We start from the raw sequence: 23,480 nt of genomic DNA, 5'->3' as shown, positions 1-23,480 counted from the left end.
GGGTGGCAGTGGAGAGGGGTGGTGATTCCCTGGCAGAGGGCCGGGGACTGGAGCAATTCAGGTTGGTGCTGCCCCTCCCCCCGTGCAGATGAGGCATCCTGAGCGTGGGGGGCAGGACAGGGCCACCCCACCCCACAGCCTCAGCCAGCTGGAGCCCCTGGCCAGGGTGCTGCAGTGCAGGCGGGCCCCTGGCATGACTGCTCTGGAGCCCGGGGGATTCTGTGCGTTGAGTCTGGGGGGCTCTGTGTCGGGGGGGGGGGGCGGGCGGGTCTCAGGGCTTGGGGACTGGACTGCGGGGGCCGCATGCCACACCCCAGGGAGTTGGGGGGCTGGGGGAGGGCTCCCCGAGCAATGCCCCAGTCACACACCCCGTAGCGTCAGCGGGGTGATACTGGGGTGGGAATCCCAGCCAGCAGGAGCTCCCTGTAGGCTGCCACGTGCCCCCCCCCAGGTGCCCTGCTAATGACCCCCCCCAACCCCAACCCCCTCTTCCCTGCTGAGCTCTGCCCTGCCCCCGCAGCCTCTTCCACCCTGATCCCCCCGCTCCCAGCCCCCCACCTCCTCCTGCCCCACGATCCCAGCCCCGACCCCACTGTATCCCCAGCCCCCACCCAGCCCCCGTCCGGCTGCAGGGGAGGGGGCGGCACACGTTGCACCGGGCAGCGCCAGCCGGGCTGGCTCGGGGCCGCAGCTCCCTTTGCCGCAGGCCCCGCCCCGGCCGGAGGGGTCACCCCAAGGGGGGCGCCGCGCCCAGCCCAGCAATGCGGGGGCGCCTTGCGTCGCCTGCGCGCTGCGCCCGGCACGGGCCGCGCACACACATACGCGGGCACACGCGTGTCCGTGCACACACATGCATCCATGGACACGACACACGCACGGGCACACACGTACCTGCGTGCGCACACACATGCATTGCGCACGCGCACGCGCGCGCGCACACACACACACACGCACATACGCGCACCCCCCCCGGCGCACGTGCACACCCAGCAGGCACCTCTATCGCTCGCACACACGTGGACGCACACGCACGCACCTGCACACACGTGGACACGCACGCACGCCCCCAGCACGGTCCCACAGGCGCAGGGAGCTAGCTGCGTGCGCACAATCCCACCCGCGCGTTCCTGCGCACACGATGCGCGCGCGCGCACCCCCATTATCTCACACACACGCACGCACGCACGCACAGACGCTGACGCCCCTCCCCGCCGAGCACGCGCACACACCCACCCGAGCACGCGCACACTCGCGCAGGCGGGCAGGCAGGCGCGCGCAGCGCAGGGCGGCAGGCGCGGGCGCAGCGCAGCAGCCGCGCACTCACCATGTCAGCAGCGAGGTCGGCCCGGGCCCGGTTTTTTCCGCGCTGCGTCACGCGCCCGTGACTGCCCCGCGGGCGGCCAGGGCCAGCGCGTGGGAGCCGCGCGGCGGGGAGCCCCAGGGGGCCGCGCAGCCCGAGCCCGCCGCGGGGGCCGCCGCCAGCAAGCCGGGGCCCGGCCGGGCATGTGAAGATGTCAGTGGGGTGCGCCTGCCCTGGTGAGTGGCTCCGGCCCGCGCCCCGGGGGAGGGTGCAGGGTTCCCCCCACCCCGACCGTCCTGCCCCCCAGGTGGGGCGCGCAGCGGGGCAGCCGCAGAGCGCCGGGCACGGCCCGTGGGTCGCCCCCCGGGAGGATGCCATATGGGGGGGACAGGGGCGCGGGGTCGGTCTGGGGCCAAGGGAGCCTTCCGCAGAGGTGCTGGGGGGGCGCCCTCCAGCTGCGGCCCCCCCCCCAGAGCAGCCGGCACGCTGGGGGCTCCGTCCGTCCGTCCGTCCGTCCCGGGCTGTGTGCGCACCCCTGGCTTCGCGGGGTGCAAGGAGCGTTCTCCTCCGCCCACAGACTCTGCCTGCAGCTGGGGGGCGGTGGTGACCCCTGGCCCGGCTCGGCTCGGGGGGAGGGTGATGGCACCGTGGGGGGTGTACCAGGGTGGGGGTGGGGCGGTAGTGCCCCCCGGCCCGGCTCGGCCCGGCCCGGCTCGGCCCGGCTCGGGGGGAGGGTGATGGCACCGTGGGGGGGTGGAACCGCCGGCCCCCCCAGCCCTGGCTCGGGAGGAAGCGGTTGTAAGCACCTGGCTGCTCAGACCAGCTGGCCGCTCTTCTCACCCCCCTGCCGCCCGGGGAGGGCGAGGGGGCAGTGGCTGGGGAGAAGTGTGATGAGGAGGCCAGGTCTCAGCTTCGTCCCCAGCCAGGCTCTCGGGCCCCTCCCCCTCTTTCCCAGCGTTGGGGCCTTGCCCTGCAGGGGGGCTGCCCCCCAAATGGCCCGTGGGGAGCCTCCCTTGGCTCTGCGGTGCCTTTCAGCCTTGCCCAGCGGTGGGGGTGCCGGGGCGATGGCGGGGGGGGGGGGGTCTCTGGGAGCAGCGCGGCGGCTGCCCCAGGCTGGGAGGTACCGTCCCCTGGGCTCAGTGCCCCTCCGTCCCTGTGCCGGGGGTGCTGTGAGCTGCCGTGGGGCCCTGGCCCGGGATGGGGCCACGGGCAGGGTTGTGCGGTGCTGTGCTGGTGGACGTGGCTCGTGCCCTCATTCCCTTCTTTTGCCCTGTGTGGGCAGGACTGGCAGTAGCCACTGCGGGGGGACTTGCCCGCCCAGTAGATGCAGCTCATCCTGGGGACCCTGGCTGTGCTATGTGCAGGGCACCACAGGCTGGGGGTGGGGGGAGGATGATCTGATGTGTTGGGGCTGTTGTGGGGTCTGGTTGGCCAAGCCGGCGGGCAGTGTTTGTGTGTGGGGGTCTGGTTGGCAAAGCCGGCGGGTAGTGGGGGGGTCCTGGGGTGTCCCCCAGCAGGCCCCTGCTATCAGGTGGGGAGGCGTTCCCAGTATGGGGTGTGAGCTGATGGACCCCCTGGGCTTGGAGGCTCGTGGCGTTGGGGTACCCGGCACCCGTCTGTGAGCAGGCTTTGGCCAGGCCTGCTGGGCAGGGTCCTGGATGGGGCTTGGCTGGGGCTGATGCTCTGGGGTTCCCCTGCCAGCTGTGTGTGTATGTGGGGGGTGGGTGGCCCAGTGATTCGGGCACTTGCCTGGGACCAGGCCTCCTGGGTTCAAGTCCACCACAGACTCCTTGCGTGACCTTGGGCAAGTCCCTCAGCTGCTCCGTGCCTCAGTTTCCCTGTCTGTACAGTGGGGATAGGGGCTCTGTGTTGCCTCCTGGGGGGCGCAAGGCTGGCTCCATCCCTGATGGCGAGGGGCCCAGAGACCGCGGCAATGGGGGGCCGGCGGAGTCCTGCCCCATTGGTCGATAGGCTGTTGCGTGTGGGTTGCCTGGGCGCGGCGTGGCTCCAGCCGCCCCCCCCCTCCCCCGCAGAGAGCTGGGGCGAGGGGGCGTGCTGTGGGGTGCGCAGGGAGCCTCCCCCCACTTGGGCGTCTGGGGCCAGCTCCCCCGGCAGGGCTCAGTGCAGGCTGTGCAGCCCTGGGGCCCAGCCCCCCATCCGGCTCCCCCTCCTTTCGGGGCTGGGCACCCCCCTTTGCCTGCCTGGCTGCCCCTCCCCCGCGCTGGTTCCAGGCAGCCAGGCGGCCCCTTCCCCCACCCGCCTCCCCCGAAGCTGCTGCTTCCTCGAGCAGAAAGTCACGTGAGCCTCCCTCCGTGCAAGCCAGGCCAGCCCTTAAAGGGCCAGCTGTGGGTCGGGTCCCCCCCACGCTGGGCGCTGCATGCACGGGGGGTGGGAAGGACAGGCCCTGCCCCACACGGCTCACCGGGCCTGCACCCCTTATGCCGGGAAGTCCCCGCTCGTCCCCCCCTATGGCCCAAGGAGGTTCCGCCGGGCAGCGCCCCTAGGCCCGACCCCCTGCCCCACTGCTGCCACAGCCAGGCAGGCCCCACTGTGCCTTGAGGCAGGTGGCGCGGCGTTGGGGGGCAGGGCCCCTTGCACGGCGCAGCGGGGGTGACAGACAGGGCCCCACCTGGGGAAGGGGGGAGGCCTCTGCCCTGGGTGTTTTGCCCTAGCCCCAGCACTGCGTAGGGCTCAGAGACTTGCCCCCCGTTCTTTGCACGGGCAGGCCTAGGCCTCTGCCCGCGGTGGCTGCGCGGACAGGGCTGGGAGCGGATAGACAGACAGACAGACATGTGCCTGCGACATCCCTCCCCGCGCAGGCAGGGCTGGCGAGGCAGCCAGCGATTTCCCCGCCAGCCCCCGCCCCCCCCCCCTTCCCGGCCTGTTTATGGGAATATAGAACAAACAGCCTCTGCCTCTGGCCGCCTGCCAGCCAGAAATGTTTAATGAGCCGCTGGCCGGGCTGTGTTAACTTGGAGCCGTTTCCTTTACTGCTTCGGATTGGCCGCTGGGCTCTGTGCCCCAGCCGGGGCCACCGACCCACTCCAACCCCCCGCCCCCTCTAGGGGGCAGGGTGCCCCCTCTGCTTTATTGGGGGCCGGCTGGGGAAGGGCCGGGCAGCTAGCCGGTCCGCTGGTGGGAATGGTAACGTCTTGCCCCATTGCTGCCCTGCACCCCCCCCATCTTGTTGCCCTGCACGCAGTTTTTGCCCCTTTGCTCCGTGCCCTGATCGAAGAATGGAGCCGGTGGGCAAGGGGGCCGGCACGCTGTACCGAATGGGGTTGTGTGAGGGTCTGAATGAGGCCTTCTGCCAGGTGGGATCGGAACCGCTCCGCTCCGTTGTGCGTGTGTCTTAGCCCCTGTATTGCTGCGGGGGGAGGGGGATTCTCCTGTGGCTTAGCTGGCAGGGGAGGGTTGGCTTTGTGGAGCAGGGGGATCGGAGCTCGGTGCTCGCTGGTCCTGTGGAGATCCGGGCGGGCAATGGTGGATGCCCCCGTTTCCCCTCTATGTGGTGCTCTCGGCGGGGTGCGGGTGGCGGGTGCGGGTGCCTGTGTTTCTCCTCGCCCCCAGGCATGGACCGATGAAACCCTGCCGGCGCAGGAGAAAGAAACAAGGCCCAGCCCGGGCGGTGGTGTCCTGTCGCGCTCTGTGCCCCCGCCTGCGTTGCCTGGAGCTGGGCTGAGGGCACGCCCCTGCCCCTTTGGCCGGGCACAGCCCTGCTCTTCGCTTGCCGCGGAAGCGCTCCAGTCTCTGCCGCGCAGGCCTGTGCAGGGGGTGTCTCGCAAGCTGAGCGAGGCTGGGCTCCTCACCCCTGGGGCGGCAGTTTCCATAGCGCTCCAGGACGTGTCCCAGGGGAGCTGAGTCACAGGCCCTGGTGGGGCCCCGTGAGCAGAGTGGCAGTCCCTGCCTGCTCGCCTGGAGTCCCTTCTCTGCCTGCCTGTGCGCCAGGATCTCGCTCCGCCTCCGGGGCTTGGGGAGTAGCAACCGCCTGGTTTGGCAGGGGGGAGGTGACTTGCCCAGGGTCAGGCAGTGACGTCGTAGCGGAGACGGGCAAGAACCCAGGTGTCCTGGCTTACTGGCGTGTGCTCTAACCACTAGACCATCCTTCCGCCCACCCTTAGGGCTCCCCCGTTAGCCCCAGTAAGAGTTGCTGCACTGGATCAGCCCCTCAGCGCCTCTTGTCCGGCTTCCCTCCTCTTGCCACAGCAGAACAGAGAGCGAGAGATGGTTTTTGGGGGGTGGAGGGGTGTGAGGTGCTTTGGAGGGGGGGAGGGGGTATCTGCGAGCTGTGGGTCCAGGCTGAGTCTGGGGGCGGCTGTGCCTTGCCCAAAGGAGTGACAGGCTGCCAGGGGCTGTCCCTGGGGCGGGGAGGGGGGCCGAAGCAGCTCCCCGTCCCGCCCAGCTGGGCAGGGGGATCCCACTGCCCCGCACTGACTGCTCGCTTTGGGGAGACGCAGACGTCGGGTGACACGTTCTCACAGCCGCACCTGGGACCCGGGCTCGGCTCCCCGCCGCTGTTGGGGGTGGGGGAGTCTCCAGTGTGGAAGGGTTGGAGAACCCCCAAAGGCTGGGGAGAGCAATCTCTGAGGAGGAGAGGATCCATGGGGATCTCTAGGGCAGGGGCCGGGCACACGGGCCCTACAGCACATGGGAGGCCTGTGGACCCCTGGGAGTGGCGGGAAGCGTCCGGAGAGTGCCCTGAGCGGAGACGCGGGGCGGGGGGGACGTGGGGCGGGGGGGCAGGCCAGGGTCTGCGTGCCGTGCCGTGGGCGGGCGTCTGGGGCTGGGGGCAGCAGCGTGTGAGTGTAGCCATGGGGTTGGGGGGCACAGTGGGTAGCGTCTGCAGCTGTTCAGTGCCCGCATACTCATGCACACGCATGAGGCCAGCCTGGGCACGCCGGGCAGCTCCCTGGCCCCGAACGGCGTGTTACCCGGCCCCGAGCGTGGGGCTTGCTGCGTTGGTGCGAGGGCCTGCGTGCCTGGGCGTGTCGCTCGCGCAGAGCGCCCTGGACTCTGTGCCAGCCCCGGGGAGCAGCTCCTGGGCCTCTGTGCCAGCCTCTGCCAGCGTCGCACCCTGCCTGGTGCCGCCCCCGGGGACTCCTTTCTGCTCCAGTCCCAGCCTCTCCCGACCGGGGGCACTGGAGGGCAGGGCCGGCTGTGGGGGAGGCCGTGGGGCAGGGCTGGCTGGAGGAGGGGCTTCCAGCAGGTGGCACTGTGGGGAGCGGGGCACAGCATCTACCCCGAGTGCGTCCAGTCCAGAGGTTGGCATCTGGCTGGGGGTGAGGGGGTCAGCGTGGGAGCCCAGGGTCCGGCTGACACCCAGCGCAGCACGGGAGGGGGCGAGAGCAGAGACCCGGCCCGAGTGGTCTGCGGGTGGGCCCCGTGTTCAGGGGCGCATGGAAACGGCGTGAGGTGGGCAGCCCCGGGCTGCAGGGTTGTGTGGGTAGCGCAGTGTCTGACACGCAGCCGCGAACCTGCTGTTCACGCCACACATCCCGGCCCGAGGGGTTCCAGATCGCCCAGCACTGAAATGCAGCCACCTCTGGGGTGTGCTGCCTGCAGCAGCCGTCTGACCGTGCCCGGCGCTGCCACACGACAGGGTAGGGCAGGAGAATCCTTATCCCGTGGTTGAAACTGCCAGTGCAGGCGGGGGCCCCTCCTGCACCCCCCCGTTCCAAAGCACATGGGTTTCCCTTCGGGGCTTCTGCATTCTGCTCCCCAAGCTTGTGCCCGTTACTGGCGGACCAGAGCCAGGCCCGGCCCGGCATAGCTTCGCCCTGCTCCCCTCCCCCGGCGGGGTGGGCCCCCTGCCTCTGGGGAAGCGGGGAGGGAAGCTGGGCTTGCGATGGAGATCTGGGGCTGCACTGTGGGTTTGGTCCTTCACGTGCCCCTCCGGTGTCCGAGCTTGTGGCAATGCTCCCCACCCCGTGGGCTGGTGGGGCGGAGGGCAGCTGTCGGCTCGGGGCCTGGGGTCTCGTCAACAAGCCAAGAAACTGTGTGTGGCCCTGATTCCGCAGCTGGACGTGCCCCGGGCCGGCGCCGGGGGGGCTCAGCAGCCCGGCGGGGCTGGGGTGCCGTTTCAGACAGGTGTGTGATTTCCAGGTGGCTGGTGCCCTTGGATGAGACGCGCGGTCCAGCTCCTTGCACCCCAGGTCCCTGCAGTGTCCCCCACGGCCTGGGGTTGCCACGTCTCCCCCTGGGGAGGCCATATTGGAGGCCGGGGCTGTTGATGGGGGGGCAAAGGCTGCTCAGTGCCTGGGATGCTGACGGTGAGATCCCCCTGCTCCGCCCTCCGTCAGCAGTGTGGGGCGTATGACACACAGCCAAGCAGGGCCGGTTTCTCCCTGGCAGAGGGCACTGCTGTACAGACATGCTGCCCTAAATATCGCCTGGGATGCTGCTGACGTCCCCGCATGGCCTGGCCTGGCCTCTGCTCTGGTCGCGCCTGCTGGGCTCGGGCATCTCCAGCCTCTCTGTATGGGCCTCGCTGCCTGCCCTGTGTGCTGGGCCCAGGCAGTCAGTGCTGGGGGAGGTGGGCAGGGGCCCATGGTGGGGTCCCCCCCAGAGCCTCCTGCCCACTACCAGTGGGGCCAGCGCGCGGCCGGAGAGCTGTACCCGGGGCCCTGGCCGGCGCTGGGGGAGAGCGTGAAAGGCTCCGTCCCCCACCTCTCCTGGTGTGGGGGGGATGCTGTCGGCCAGCCTGCAGGGTGCTGCTGTGCTCTCAGACCCATATCCTGTATAGTTGCCGGGTCTCCGGCGTGGGTCCCGGGGACAGTTGTCTGTGGGGGCAGGCAGGGCTGGGCAGAACTCGGGCCCCCCGCCCCCCCCCATCGCCGGGTCTTTGTCTTTCCAAGAGGAGTGAGGAGTTTCCTCCCCCCCCCACCTCGCCCCACTGAGCTGCTGGGCCGGGGTCAAAACAAGAACAACCGTTGGGGAGGGTTGTAATCTCCCAGTGTCACAGGCGCCGGCCCCACCCCTCCACGGCTCCGCCAGTGACCACAGATAACAGCCGGCCCCTCTGGGGACAGCTGCCGCAGGGGGCCCTGGCATGGAAGGGAGACGTCCCGCAGTCCCCGGGGCTAGGAGCAGTAACAGCAGATAGCCGCAGTGGGGGCACGCCACGCCCCTGGCAGGGGGGTGGGGGCTGCAGGCTTTCCCTCGCCCCCGGGAGTGGGTGGGGGGGCGGTGCGCAGGGAGCCCGTGGGGGTTGGAGGGATGCCAGGAGCCCCCGCTCTGTGCTGTGACCCCGGCAGCAGACGTGTGAGGTTTGTTTTGAAGAGGCTGAAGGTGGGATCGTTTTCTGAGTGGCTTGTGTGCCCAGGAGCCGCAGCCGAGGCGGGGCCGCCCCGCAAACCCGGGACAAAGAGACAGTCCCTGCCCCGAGCCTCTAGGTAAAACGTCCTGCTAGATTTCAACCCCTCCCCTGCCTCTGCCAGGGCACCTGGCTGGGGGTTCGGCTGGCCCATGCTAGGGGCAGAGAGGGAGCAAAAGCAAAGCAGGGTCACACTGCTGCAGCCGTCCCACTGGGGTTGCCAGGTTCTGCAGGGGGGGACACGGACGGACAGGGATGAGCAACAGTCTTGACGGAGGATTCTTAGAACTTGGAGCCCAGCGTATTGGGCTGGGCTGGACGAGCAGAATCAGAAGTGCCCAGCTGTGTGTCATAGGCACTTTACTGCACCCAGCCCGTGGGGATTCTCCCTGAGCACAGGTGTCAGGACCTGTCTTGTCTCCCTCGCCTGGGGCTGTGAAGCTCGGCATGATGGGGGAGAGCTGTGCGGGGCACGGGACCAGCGAGCGGGGCTGTGTCTTGGAGCCCTGGGTCAGTGTGTTACGCGTCCCCCCGTGGGGGCTCTGACACAGCCTGGCGCTCCAGCTCAGGCCGGAGGGACTTGTGCTCTCCCCCGTCAGTGCTGGGGTGTCGGCCGAGACGGTGCCCGTCCGGGTGTCCTGTTCGCATCCCACCTTCCCCTCGTGCTGCGGGCGCTGGCGGCTCCCGTGGCCTCCCCGGGAGGAATCCCTAGTGAAACTGTGCAGCTGTGGATCCCGTGGGGCCGCTTGCTCGGCTCCAGGCAGCCCTTGGCTCGGGTTTGCCGGGGCACGGAGCCTGGCCTCGCCCGGGGGGGAAGGGGGCCAGCGTGCTGTGGGTGCACCGCAGCGGAGGACTCGGTCTGGCTGAGCGGCTCCCGGTGCAGGCGCACACGCAGTGTGTGCAGGCTGGCTGGCCGTGCCAGGGCACTGCTGGAGGGACGCTCCCAGCCCAGCCATCCTCGCGGGCAGCGCGCTGTCCTGAGGAAGGGCGCGCGGCGCTGGATTTCCGGCGCTGCCGAGGGGCCCGGCTGGCCCGCGCCGTTGTGCCGAGCCGTGGGCAGTCCCTGCCTCCCCAGCAGCCAGGTCCCAGCTCCGGTGTCTGTAGCAGGAGGAGAGGCTGGGGAAGTGAAGGCGGGTTTGCGGGCGGAACTCACAATGGCTGCAGCTGCCCCCCCGAGCCCCACCAGCCCCGAACACCGGCAGTGAACGGCTGGGGCTGGGCTGAGTTAGCCCCGGGCACGTGCTGCTTTTAGACCAAGGTGCTGCCTGCCTCTGAGAGAGCCCCGGGCTTGGCTCGCAATAGCGGGGCTGGGGGTTGTGCGCCTTGTTCCCACCCTAACCCCTGCCCCGTTGCATGCTGGGAGCCCCTGGGGAGCTGGGTGCTCTGACACAAAGGGGTGCAGACCTCCGGCCCAGGGGGCCAGGCGAGGGGGCTCAGGAGCAAGCTGGGGGCAGGACTAGAGGGGGGCTTGCCCCGGGCGGGTTCTGCAGGCCCATTGACAACTGAAGGAAAACTCTGGCCTCGTAACCGGGGACAGGGGCTACCGCGGACAGGCCGGATTTAGTGGCTCTTCAGACAGCCAAGCCGGGACTCTGGGGCGGCCTGTTAAGGCTGTGGAGAAGGCAGGGGCAGGGGACCTCAGTTCAGCCTCCCGGGGAGGGAGGAGGCAGAATGCCCTGAGGGCAGCTCTGCTTTGCAGGGGGGCAGGCGGAGGCGAATCGGGGCCACGCTTCCCCAGAAGAGGTGGGTGGCGCAGGTGTGTTCGAGAGCCCAGGGCTGGGCTAGTAGGGGGCTGTGGGTCTGGGCTGAGGGTCGCTTGAGATCACCAGGTCACCGAGAAGCCGGTTGGTTTCCCCTCTGTCAGTACAAACTCTCCTGGCCCACGTCTGATCTCCGTGGTGCGCCTGGCTCCGTTTGCCGGCTGCCATCCGTGCCTTTGCCAGAACAGGCTGCGTCTGGCAATGGGTTTAATTGTCTTCCTCCCCCACCCCCTATGAAACTCCAGCGAGCCTCTGGGCATGGCGTGGCCGGCATGTGGGTCGGGGGGGATACTCCCCGTCTTGCAGACCCCAGCTGGGCAGGGCGGGTGGCCGGGGACTCTGTGGTTGGGGTGGCGTCAGTTTGCAGCGTGGTGGGGCGGGCCGGAGCTGGCGAGGCGTTCCCGGCTGTGGCAGCAGGTTGCCTTCGGCCCAGCTGGCAGAACAGGGCGGCTGTTCAACAGGAAGGACACACGCATCAGTGACAGGAAAGAAGCAGCAAAAGGAAACAGACGCGATACATTATTGATGGGGCCATTTGATGCTGCTATATTAGGAGAGGCGTTTCGGAGCGCTCAGCTGCAGGGCACTGAGCCGGGCGATGTGCTGCAGTAAACTGTGCGTGCTGAATGTCCGGGGGAAACACGGCCCTGGATTGCCCTCACTGGGGGCAGGGAAGCCGAGTTAAAAGAAATATTTATAGTTTATGGAGCTGGCCTCCTCCAGTGGTTGGAGCAGGGGCGACTGGGCGCCAGGACTCCTGGGTTCTGTCTCTGGGAGGGGAGGCATCGATTTCTGCAGAATCTGGGTTGTAATGTTTAAAAACCCCAAACATTCCCGGCCCCGGTGTTGTGGAGCAGTTGTCCTGGGGCCTGCAGGGTAACAGAGCAGCAATACCTGCACTCCTGCTTTGCCAGAGGGGGAGTGAAATTCACCAGACTCCGGTCCGTTTCAGGCTGCTCTGCAGGCTCTGTGTGCAGCAGGGAAACACTCCGGCATCTCCTTGGTTTCACCCTGCCCTGCTGCCAAGGGGGGAGCTCTGGACCCAGAGGCAGGGGCAGACGCCTACCCCATTCCTTCTGCAACCGCCCTGGGGACAGAAGGCTCCTCCCCCTCCTTCCTTCCAGCAGCTGGAGTGGGGGGAAGCGGAGCCCAGGTTGGTAGGACCACACCTGGCTGAGGGCTGGAGCTGGCCCCAGGATGGATGAGGTGCAGCTGCCTGTAGCAATCCCAGCCCCTCCCCATCCCAGCAGGAGGGGTTGTCCGGGTCTGAGCCCACAGCCTGAGCCATCTCTCTGACTGGGGGCTGGGGGGGGTCTCAGTCTGAAAGGCTCCTTATGCATTTCTTCCCACTGCTCCTACCCACAGACCCAGGCACCCCTGCCGGGTGCGGGCGTGTCTCTGCGTGGCCTCCAGCCAGCCGTGCTAGGCAGACCCAGCCGCCTGCGCCTTTCCCCCGGCTCAGCCCCTCCGGCTCCCCGGGTACTGGCGATGTGTGTGACAGCCGTGCCCAGACCCCCCTCCCGACCGAGGTCCGGGCCCCACCCTGCCGGGTGCATCGTCCGAACCAGGCCTTGCCCTGAAGAACTCACAGTCTAAACAGCCGAGCGGAGGAGGGGTGGGGGAAGGAAGGATCATTACCCCCAGACGCGAGCTAAGGCCCTGAGCCCCCTCCCCCCCGTTTCCCCCTCTCTCTAACGTGGCGCGTGGGAGAGAGTGTGACATTGTGGCTGTGGTTACACCGGAGCCTCCCACCAGCCGTGCGTGCGGCTCCGGCCTCTTATGCAGCTGTCACGGATTGCAAACTCCTTCCTGTCTGCCGTCACCCTGTCCCTGGCTCCCCAGCTTCGGCTTCCCTGGTGCGGGCTGGGGCTGGGGTTATTTTCCCCCGGGTGGATTTCTGTGAGCTTTTTCCAGCTGAGTCTCACTCTCACGATTTGTCAGGTCTGGCTAAATCCCTCTGGGTCATCTCTGCCCTCACTGCTGTTTGCAGCTCCTCCCAGAAGCTGCTCCTTCCACGTGTGGGCTGCGTGCAGGTTGCTGCAGGTTGTTGATGGTGAACAAGCCCAGTCCTAGCCTGGCTGGCTTTGGGCACCTCCCCATGGCTCATGGCTCTTCGCTTACCATCCTCCAGCCATTTTCCCTCCGTGTCCCGGAGTCTGGCTCTGCCCGCTTGGAGTGATTTTTTTCCCCCATGAAGACTCGGAGACACTGTATCCAAAGGACTAATTGCAGGAGAGCAGCGGGATCAGATGCACACGATGACTCATTTCTGTGCGCACACGTTGGGTTTGCAGGCATGGCCGAGCCACCTCGGCCTGATAATCCTGCGGGAGGTGGGTTATTTTCAGCGTGGATGATTCATTCCCCATGAGAAGTAGTGTCTTTGTGTTCTGTCTGTGCAGCACCTGACACGGTGGGGGTGAGGGGCCTGTCTGTGCCCGGGGCTTCGATCCTACAAACAGCATAATCCTAAAAAGGCTCCATTCCCTCCCCCCCAGCCCCTAACAGCTGCTTGGGCCCCTCCCACTGGAAGCCAAGGGGAGTCCACGGTCCCTTTGTCTGGACATGGAGGTGCTGGGGATTCTCAGCGGCGGACCCTGGATCCTGCCGCTCAGTTCTTCCATAGGTTGGTCCCAGCCTGAGTCTGTTGATCTTCAGGGCATGGCATGAAGCCATAAGAAGGATCGGCCAGGCTTGGACCAAGGGTCCATCTAGCCCAGGATCCTGTCTGCCCTCAGTGGCCAGTGCCAGGGGCTTCAGAGGGAATGAACAGAACAGGGCAGTTATTGAGTGATCCATCCCGTCGTCCACTCCCAGCTTCTGGCTGTCAGAGGTTTAGGGACACTCAGTGCGTGGAGTTTAGGGACACCCTGCCCGTCCCAGCTAATATCTGCCCTCCAGGAACTTAGCTAGTTCTTTTCTGAACCTCATTATACTTCTGGCCTTTACAACATCCCCTGGCAACGTCCCCCAGGCTGGCTGTGCGCCGTGTGAAGAAATGCTGCCTGTTGTTTGTTTTAAACCTGCTGTCATCGGGTGACCCCGGTTCTTGTGTTGTGAGAAGGGGTAAAGAACACTTCGCCAGTCACTTTCTCCAACCAGTCATGGTTTATAGACTGCTATCACATCCCCCCTTACTCCTCTCTTTTCTAAATTGCACTGTCCCAGCCTCTTTCATTTCTCCTCAAATGGAAGCTGTTCCATAGCCTTCAAGCATTTTTGTTGTCCTTCCCCATACGTCTTCCAATTGCTGTAGATGTTTTTTTGAGCTGGGGCGACCAGAACTGCACGCTGTGTTCATGGTGAGGACGTAACCAGGGATTTCTGTGGCGGGCGGCACTATGATATTTTCTGTCTTATCATCTGTGCCTCTCCTAACAGTTCCTAACGTGCTGTTAGCTCTGCCGGCTGCTGCTGCGCGTTGAGTGGATGTTTGCGGAGAACTCTCCGCGACGGCTCCACGGTCTCTTTCTTCAGCTAATTTAGACCCCACCATTTTGTCTGTCTCGTTGGGATGATGGTTTCCAATGTGCGTTACTGTGCTCTTACCAACCTTGCGTTTCACCTGCCATTTTGTGGCCCGGTCGCCCAGGTTTGTGGGATCCCTTTGTAACTCTTCGCGGTCCGCTTTGGACTTCACTCTCTTGAGTAAGTTTGTATTGTCTGCAAACTTTGTCACCTCCCTGTGTACCCCCTTTTCCAGATCATCCAGCCCTGGTCCCAGGACAGATCCTCAGGGGACCTGCTGTTTACCTCCCTCCAATATGAAAACTGGTAACTTATTCCGGCCCTTTCTTTCCTGGCTTTTAACCAGTCACTGATCCAGGAGGGGACCTTCCCTCTTATTGCATGGTTGCTTAAGCGTCTTTGGTGAGCAGCCTTCTCAAAGGCCGTCTGACGTCCAAGTTCGCGGTACCCATTGGCTCCCCCTTGTCCACATGCCTGTCGACTCTCTCCAGTTGCTCTCACAGCGTGGTGAGATCCCTGTGCTTTGCCTGCCGGGGCGGTGCTAGGACGCTCACCGCAACCTGTCTGTCCAGGTACTTTATGTGACCCCAGACCCTGCAGTATCTGCCCCCTCCCAACGGAGCAGTCACTCTGCGTCTCTGTGTGGTGGGGGAGGGGCATGGGACTAGCGAACAGACGTTTTTATGGGAATGTGAGCGGGTGTGCACGTTGTGTGTCTGTGCCGTGCCGTGCCGGTGTGGCTGTCTCTCTGTGCCGTGTGTGTGTGTGTAGACTCTCAGCCCCAGAGCAGAGTTTTGGGTCTGGCTTGTGAGCGGCATGCTGCCCAGGCTTTCCTCTCTCTTGTGGCAGTGAGTTCCGCAGGCCACGGAACCTGGGACAGTTCTGTCTCCCACGCTCGCGAATCTCTCCAGACAGTGGATGGTTTCATTGCTCTGGTGGGAGGCAGCTGTGGCGGGAGGTCCTGCTCACAGAGCAGGGGAAGGAAGAGGTGTCTGCGAGGAGTTAGGGCCTGAATATCAGAGGCCGTGCAGTACGTCTGCTGGGGAGCCGCGCAGGCAGGGGGAACTGGGGGGCTGGGCTGTCGGGCGCCGAGCCCTGTCCCAGCTGTTGCTTTCCCAGGGCGCGTGGCGGCTTCGTTCCTAGATTCACCGAGCGGCAGGACAGATCCTGGCGGGGGTGGATGTGTGGGTCAGCGTGGCCGGGTCTGTGTCTGGCTGGAGGGGGCGTGCGCTCCTGGCCAGTCCTGGTGGAAGGGGCATTTCGCTGCTGCAGCTCTTTAGACCCCCGACGCTGGGGGACAGATCAGGGTACGGGGCTGGATTCTTCAGTTCAGCCAAATGTGCTGGGACTCCGCCGATAAATCCCCAGCCTGTGTTTAGAGAAGAAGCGGGGAAGGCAGCAGTCAGACATTGGTGGAGTGTAATGCTCTGGGAGGGGTATTTTCCCGTATTAATGTACTTGCCCTAATGGCTGCAGGGGACAGCTGGGAATCTGAAACATCAGGCTTTGGACTAGCTGGTCTCCCTGGGGTCCCAGGCTGAGCTCTCAGCCAGGCTCCCTCCATTCCCGCACCCGGTGCCAGCAAGGATGCAGGGCCTGCCGTTGCTGAAGTCGACGGCAGAGGCAGAGGCCAGGGTTTGGGCTTCGTCTGTACAGCTCCCAGTCCGTAGGGGCCCTGTAGGTCCACACACCAGAGACGCAGGTGCTTCACCCCCAGTGGCCAGCTGCAAGCAGCCGGCTGTTCACCGCCCCGGGGTCACACACAACTGGTGTTACGCAGCGGTCAGCTACTCAGCGTAAGGACTGGTGCCCGTGCTTTTGCCACGTGGGAGAAGAGCTTATCAACAAAAGCCCTGTCTGCTCTGCCTGTGGCTGGAGGATCCTGGCAGCACTTTTTAGGAGGAGCAGGAGTTTTCCCTGTTGTCCAGATCAGGATTTCCCCACTCGTGCAGCATGCTGGCAGCCAGCTGCCTGCCGTGCCCCACCCCAGAGGTGGCTGCATTTCACCAGGGCTGTGTGGTTAGTGTTTGTGAAGGGCTTTGGCCTGAGAGGCATCACATACCGGTGATATGTGGTTACTCCCTGTGAGATGACCCCTGAGCGTGGTGTGAGGGGGGGCCCCAGCACGCATTGAAGGGGCAGGAGGATGCGCTGCCGGGGGCTGGGCTAGTTTCAAGGGGGCTGTCCATGTTCCCCCTTGCTGGCCCTCCTGTGTGGGGTCTGCTGGCCGTGAGTCTGTTCTCCACACCCTGCCCCCCGACCGCCCCTAGGGCAGGGACTCTGCCGTGCGAGGGAGGGCACAGCTGGCTGATGTGCTGCCCGGGGCTGGCTCACGTCTAGCTCACACCAGCGGTGACGCGTGTGTGCCACAGCTGCACCCCTTCATCCCCCTCCGAGGCTATCTGGGGCCTTGGCTGCTGCTCAGTGGAGAGCCCAGGGGTTGAGTGGGTCCCTGGGTGGAGAGATGTGGAGGCCTGAGCCCTGCATGTCTCTGCTCTCCCCACCTGAGCCATTCCACTGGGCCAGCATGCCACAGGCCCTGCAAGCTGCTGCCAGTCTCCCAGCCTGAGACCTGGGGTCCTGGGTGCCAAAAGACCCCGCGCTGCCGGCTGGGAGGTCTACCACCACGCCCGGAGCAGAGCCAGTCTGCGGAGGGCCTGGGAGGGGCAGCAGACAGAAACGGGATTGGGGCCCCTGAGAGGGCAGGGGATTCAGGGCGAAGGGGCACCGCCTGGGAGCTGGGCTGCGCCCCGTAAATGCCAGAAGGGGGCCCCCAGCGCTTCTCAGGAGGGAGGGAATGGGCACGCCCCGCCCCGGCTGCATTCCAGCGTCCCCTCTCCAGCCAGCGCCTGTTTAATTATTAACTCCGCTATAACCATAAACAGCTGGGTGCTGCAGCCATGTGGATGGACCCGTTGCCGTCAGGCCTAACCGCCAAGGGCCCCTGAGCCTTTGAGTGGATCACATGGATGTATTCCCTCCGGGTGACGGGGTACCGGCCTTAAAACATGCACCTCTCTGTGTGCTGTGTGAGACCCTCGCGCAGCCCCGGCAGTGTTGGGTGCCCTGCCGGCTAGCTCTTTGAGAGGGGAAAATGGCCCGAGTTTGCTGTATTTGAACATACAACAGCAGGCAAACGGCTTGTGAGCTCCAGTGGCCACGTCTGCATCACGAGCAGTGCGGCACTTCGCACAAAGAGCATTTAAACACGTGGCCATGAGCAGAGACCCGTGTCGTTGTATTTCAGGCGCCATCTGAACGGGGGAAGCGTTGGAATGCTTCTCTGCTTTCCCTTAGCCGTTGCTGGGAGAGAGTGTGTTTGTGTGTGCGTGTGCAGTCGTCGTGTGTAAGCCGGCGAGCAGGGCCCCATTCTGCTGGGCATTGTACAAGTGCAGAGAGACCGGCAGGGCCCTGCCTTAAAAAGCCGGCTAGCTACATAGGCAACGTAGACAAAAGGTGGGGGCGTTGAGGAAACTGAGGCACGGAGCGGGGAAGCGATGTGGCCGGGGTGGCCCAGCAGGACGGCGGCAGAGTCGGGAAGAGCACTCGGGTCGCCCAGAGCCGTGGTCCGCTGGACCGTGCTGCATTTCTGGAGCTCTCAGGGCACGGGCCCGTCGGCTGTTTGGTGCACGGACCCTGCAGCAGGCCGGACTGAAATTGAACCCGTTTTTGCTCTGTTCGCGTCAGTGTTTGTTTTTAGACGCAGGCGCACGGAGGAAGCTGCTCTGAGCAGCAGAGCCGGGACTTGCCGGCAGGGGGAGCAGCGTGTCCCGGTCTGTGCCGCGCTGCGGGGAGACGGAGGGTGGCTGTCCGTGGCTGTCCACAGCAGACCAGGGGCAGTGCAGGAGCTGCACGTACCTAGCCCTGCCAGCTTCCCAAAGCGGTGTCCTGCAGGGCAAGGGCAGGGCCCCGGGGTCCCCTCTGCCCCGGCTGATGTGGTGCCGGAGGAATGCACCCTCCAGCTCGGTCGGGTGCTCACGGGGTGGCTGTGGTGGGGGGGGGTCTGTAGGAGGGGGGTTAACCCCGTCAAGGCTGAGCAGTGTCACTGGGGCGGGTAGGCACGTCTGCACCGCAGCTGGACTCGGCTCGCGGGGCTGTGTAGACGTCTGGGCTCGGGTCGGAGCCCGGACTCTGGGACCCTTCCCCTGTGGCCGGGTCGCAGGTTTATAGCCCCACTGCCCAACCCCGGGCTATTGCAGCGGCGACGTGGACCCTGCGTGGCCAGAGGCAGGACGGCGAGGACGCGTTGGGCCCCTCAGGCCGCGCCGTGGGGTGAGCCCTGCGTCTCTGGTGGGTACTGCCGTGGAGATGTCCCGCGCCGGCGCAGCCTGTCCAAGCGTTGCTCTGCGCCCGCCGCGGGGGCGGGGAGGGGAGGGACACGGGCGAGCAGAGAAGCGGAAGATGCCCCAGCTCGCTGGTGTGTGCGGCACAGGAGTGCGTGCGTGCATGCCGGCATCGGCGGAGGGTGAAGGTGTTGTTTGTGGGGGCTGAGTAAAATGTAACAGCTGCAGAGGGAGCCTCCCCCCACACCCACCAGCCCATGGTGTAAGTTACCTGGGGTCCCCCCGCTGTGAAGAGAAGAGAAGGGACCTCTTCTGCTCCCCGTGATGTGCTCTTTGGGGGCTGGCATTTTGTGAGCCCCCCGTGCTGTGCAGTGAGTTGGTGCTTTGGGCCCGTTCCCCCCAGACTGCGCGGCCCCTGCGCTCTGCAGCATGACGCAGAGGGAAGGGGCGTCTCCAGGGCACTTCCTGGCATTAGCAGAGGGGACCCAGGCTGCCTGGGACATGGAGACTAACCGGTTCTGTCCCCGATAGATGGAGGAGAAAGCATGTTGCCGGGGACATTGCCCATCCCGTGGGGCTGGGCCCCTCTGTCCCGGCCCAGTGTGGAAGCGGGGCTGAGGAGAGCAAAGCCACTTGGCTCCAGACTCGCTTGGCTGGTGTGTGTGTGCGTTCAGATGGGGTGTGTACACGTGTAGACACGTGCATGTTGTACACGCCTAATCCGTGTGCCAGCGTGCGCCACTCTGCATCCCGCATGTGCTGGATCCGCAGGGGATGGGACCTCTTCCGTCCCCACGTGTGTAGCCGAGATCTTGAGCTCCAGGTGTCCGGACTCCTGTTCCAGGTCTAGGGGTGGGACATAACACACGTGACGGGGTGATGCTGATAACACCAGGGCGTGTGTGCAACAGCAGGGGTGTTGGTGTGCGATAGGGGGTTTGTTTGTGCATGTGCTTTCTACTGGGGGTGGCTTTTTCCTACCCCCTGCATTGCACGTCCTGGTCAACGGACGCTGCCGCAAGGGAGGGGCCGAAAGTGCCGTAGACAGACAGGTGGGAGCCTCCCGCTCTGCAGCAGCCCGGAGGTGGGGTGGGGAGAGAGAGACAGTGCAAGACATGCTAACCCTCGGTTCTCCCCTCTGGGCTCCAGGGGATGAGGCGTGGGCAAGGAGCCGGCCTTCTAGACTGTAAATGTAAAGTGCCTGGCTCAGCATGGCCCTGGAGGAGGCTAAAATAACCCGGGGTTGGTTCTCTCAATGCTGCGCAGAGCGCCCATTCGCTGAGTCCCAGCTCCAGCGTCATAGCCCGGCGCAGCGCAGGGGTGGCCGAAAACTTGCCGTTCAGATGTTGGGTTTTTAAATGAAATTGGCTTTTCGACTAACTGGAGATTTTCATGAAAACTCTCATGGGGAAAAAAATGGGATGTTTGTCAAGAAAGTGAAAAGGCGCTGGGTGGTAGAAACTGAAAACCAACTTTTTGTTTAATTTCAAATTGGGGGGAAAAAAGGGATTTTTGGTTGCGGAGCGCTGGAAAAGGTGCCGTTTTTTCATGAAAACCCACAAAGCTTCTAAAGAAAAAATTAAACAACAAAAACTTGTTGTTTTCTGGCGGCGGGGGCGGGAAATACATTTCCCCAACCAGTTCTGCTCCGGGCGCTTCCGTCTTCACAACATGGACTAGCTCCCCAGGCTGGTGCAGGCGTTTCACCGAGGGGGAGGAGTTCCTAGCACTTATCACCCCAGCAGCAGTTCCCAGGCCTTGGTTGTATCAGCTGTTTGCAGCGCCTGGCCCGGGGTCCTGAGTTACAGGCCTCCTCCCTCCCTTCGGCTCCATCCCTCCATTCAGTGCCTGGCCCGCCCCCACTTCTGACACAGGGCGCTATGGGAGAGGTGCCCCAGAATACCCCAGGGCAGCCACGGTGTGACAGTGGCTCCGTCAGAGACGGGTTTGCCCCGGGGAGAGGTTATCCTGGTGCAAGGACAAATGAGAGAGCTGGTCACTTCCTGCCGCCTGTGTCCCTGCCTAGTGCAGACGCCCAGAGAAATGAGGCAACATGCCCAAGTCCAGCAAATCAGTGGCAGAGCAGGAATTCCTGGTCCCAGCCTTGAGCTTTATCCACTAGGCTGTGCTTCCTTTCATGAGCCAGCCTGAGGCATTGAAAAAGCCCTCCGGGCACGTGAAGACAAGAACAGACTCTAGGCCCGTGTTTCAGTTGCGAACGTGAGAAGAGGGCATTTCCCAGCAGACCTGGGCGTGCCCTGGGGTTGTCAATTCCTGTGGCCTTACGGTGACTCTGAAGATATTTAGTGTGTTTCTTACAGCCTCAGCTGCTGGCGTCTTGCTGTGATGTGAGAACCTCAGTTGTCTTTTCACTTTTCAAAGTGAATTCCTTGCCCTCCTGCTTGCAGAGAAGAGCAGCTTGTAATAAAGAACATTACATGCTCTGAGCCGCAAAGGCAAATAAAAAGACACAAAATGTGTTACTGTTAAAATCACGATTTTTAAGCCAGTCTCATGATTTTTAGCACCTGACTTGATTTTTTTTTTAATGCAGGGGCTGCTGGCTGTGTGTGTTAGGTTTTCCGTAGACAAAGAGCAGCCCAGTGTGAATGACACTTCCATTTAGTTGATGGGAAAGGAAGAAAGAACAAAAGCAAAGTCTCCAGGGGAGAGCACAGTGTGCGCGTCTCCTCTGGATGATACCGCATCTGCTCTGCCTCACAAAATGGCAGCTGCTTTTAGAAGTAGAACATTGCCATGGGCAGCCAAATGTTGGCTGATGTGAAATGGGGTTAGGAAGTGACTGGGGCGGTTCTTTCGGAGACTGCGTTCCCAGTGCTTGCATTTCCGCAGCCCAGCTGCTCCTGCATCTCGTGGTGTGTGGAGGGAGCTGCAGGAACAGGAGAAGGATGGAGAGGAGAAGGGGCCAGCATGAGCCACTCATCTGAGCTCCTGCATCGAGCAGGAAATTCATGTACCTGAGTGGGTCTTCCAGGTACCCAGAGCGATGGGCCCGGCCATCACCCTGCACAAGGGGGGGACCCAAAGCCAGTTCCCAGCTGGTTGCTCTTGCTATAACCAGCTGGCCTGGAGACCCTAGTGCACCTGCAGGAGTCACAGCCCGGGCCCAGCCCTTGTTAAAAATCCATGCCAGCAGCTCAGATTAAAGGGGCTACTCCTCGGGTCAGCCGTGGTATCAGCTCTGCCCTGCAGGCAGCATGGGCCGGGTTGGCAGATAGATTGTCAGTCAGATTGTTGTTTTCTCAGAGCCTTTTCCAGTGGCTCCAGTTCAATTCCCAAACCACCAGCGTCTCAGCCAAGCCTCCGCATGCCCCCCCTGGACTGAGGTGGTGCCGGCGCTGGCGCTGTTTTGTGTTTCGTAAAGCCCCAGCTCCTGGAGGCAGGTGATGCAGGGGAGCGGCGCCGCTTTCCTTTAGCAGGATGCAGGGAAGGTCCCGCTCCTAGCTGCGGACAGAAGCCAGAAAAGGCTGGGCACCGGCACCAGCCGTGGCGTGGTTTTTTAAGCCAAACTTGGGGGGGGGGTCCCCCGACTCCTAATTTTTACCCCCTGGGCTGGGCTGTTCGGGACCCACCAGCTGCCCGGAACGACCCCAGCCCCCCGGTACCGCCCGGCTCGGGGGCAGTTCGGACCCGTGGGGCAGGGAGCTGGTTTTGCAGGGCGGTACCTGCCTCCCCTGTTCCGGGCCGGGCCGGGCCGAGCCGAGGAGCCGCCCCCCACCGTGGCCTGGGGGCTGGCGCTGCCCTTTGTTCGCCGCGCCTCCCTGCAGCCGGCGGAGCAGCCCCGGAGGAGCCGGGGGGGGGGGAGCAGAGGCGGGGCCTCCCTGGGGGGGTGTGTCTGCGTGTGCAAAGCACGGCGGCGCTCCACACACACCCACACCCCCCCCCCGCGGGCCTTGCACTCGCAGGCGAGCCGCGGCAGCCGGCAGCAGCCATTGTTCCGGCCGGGGGAGGCGAACAAAGGAAGCGGCCCGCGGCACGGCCCGGCCCGGCCCGCTCCGCTCCGGCACTTCCCGGCCCGTGGGCGGCGGGGGCGGGCCCGGGGCCGGGCGCCGCTGAGTCCCCCCCGCACCCGCAGCGCCGCGCCCGCTCCCTGCCTGCCCGGCCCGGCCCGACCCGCTCCGCTCCCCGCCCCCGCGGCGCTTCTCCCGGGTAAGTCGGGCCGGGGGTCCACGCGTGACCGGGGTCCACGCGGCGGGGGCCGATCCGGGGGGGGTCCCGATCCCGATCCCGGGGCGCCCCTAGACCCGCGGGGCCGATCCGGCCCACGTGCGCGGCCTCCGGGGCGAGCTTCGGGGCCGCCCCACGGGGCTGGTCGGCTCGGCGCGGCGCGGCTCGGCTCCTCGCTCGGGGGTTTAAAGTCCACGAGACGGACCCCCCCCCCCCGCCGTATTCGTGGGCGCCCGGGACCCTCCCCCGCCGCCCCAGTTCTGCAAAGTTTGGAGGTGGGACAATGGTTTGTTGTCTGGGGTTTCTCTGCCTTGAGGGGGTTCCCCAACTCCCCTTCCCCCCCCCCCGTGTCTGTTTTAAATGTCTGGGGTGAGTTGTGGGGATCCCCACAGAGGCACTGACAGCAGCACCCTGTGGGGACACGGGCAGTGATAGACTCCACCCAGCCCTTCAGTCCCCATCTGCTGTACCCCGTTATCCTGCACCTGGACCCCTGCCTGGGCTCCTCACCCCAACCGTCCCTACTCCACACCCACACCCCTGCCTGGCGTGGGGGGCTGACATCAGTGTTTTCCTGTCGTCCCCCCCGTTGTGCAGCTGGTGTGGCAATATGACCGGCCAGTGTCCCCAGGGACTCGACTGAGAACCCCAAACTCATCCCACTGGTGACTAAGGGGAATAAAAGCTGTAAGGGATGTGAACCCTCTTTGGCTCCAGGATTTATGCCAACATCTGTTTGCCCCGTCATCGTATTCCTGGATCTTCCTCCCGTTTCACACTCCCTGCTGAAACATCAGGTGTTGTCCAGTGTCAGGGACAGGAGCCCGACTAGGTGGCCGTTGCTCGGATCAGACGGGGCAGGAGGCCCAGAGACCACAGTACAAATTTAAGAACATAAGAACGGCCAGACGGGGTCAGACCAGTGGTCTGTCTAGGCCAGGATCCTGTCTTCTGACAGTGCCAAGACCAGGTGTTTCAGAGGGAATGGCCAGAACAGGCAGCCATCGAGTGAGTGATCCATCCCCTGTCGCCCACTCCCAGCTTCTGGCAAACAGGCTAGGGACACCCCGAGCAGGGTTTTGCATCCCTGCCCATTAATAACGCTAAATAATGGTCAATAGATGACGCATTGACCTGATCTGGGACGAGCGTCCCGCTGTTCGTAGGTT

The 23,480-nt window shown here is 64.8% G+C and overlaps 1 protein-coding gene across 3 annotated transcripts in view; it reads left to right on the top strand.

Annotated features, from left to right (window-relative positions):
* Positions 1-1,241: 1,241 nt before the first annotated feature.
* LDB1 (LIM domain binding 1) overlaps positions 1,242-23,480 on the top strand; it is a 43,340-nt gene continuing 21,101 nt past the window's right edge. The window contains exon 1 of one of the 3 annotated variants that reach the window (XM_067536973.1): positions 1,242-1,536. In XM_067536973.1, the coding sequence (XP_067393074.1) occupies positions 1,512-1,536 (25 nt within the window). In that variant the 5' untranslated portion in view covers positions 1,242-1,511. Of the gene's footprint in view, positions 1,537-22,050; positions 22,294-23,480 lie in introns of those variants that run through there. The other 2 variants (XM_067536972.1, XM_067536974.1) reach the window with 2 other exon arrangements.

Source organism: Emydura macquarii, unplaced genomic scaffold (assembly GCF_026122565.2).
Source record: "Emydura macquarii macquarii isolate MOO-44397 ecotype Brisbane River unplaced genomic scaffold, CSIRO-AGI_Emac_v2 contig_3692, whole genome shotgun sequence".
Classification (NCBI taxonomy): domain Eukaryota; kingdom Metazoa; phylum Chordata; order Testudines; family Chelidae; genus Emydura; species Emydura macquarii.
This window is presented reverse-complemented; position numbering and strand designations above follow the sequence as displayed.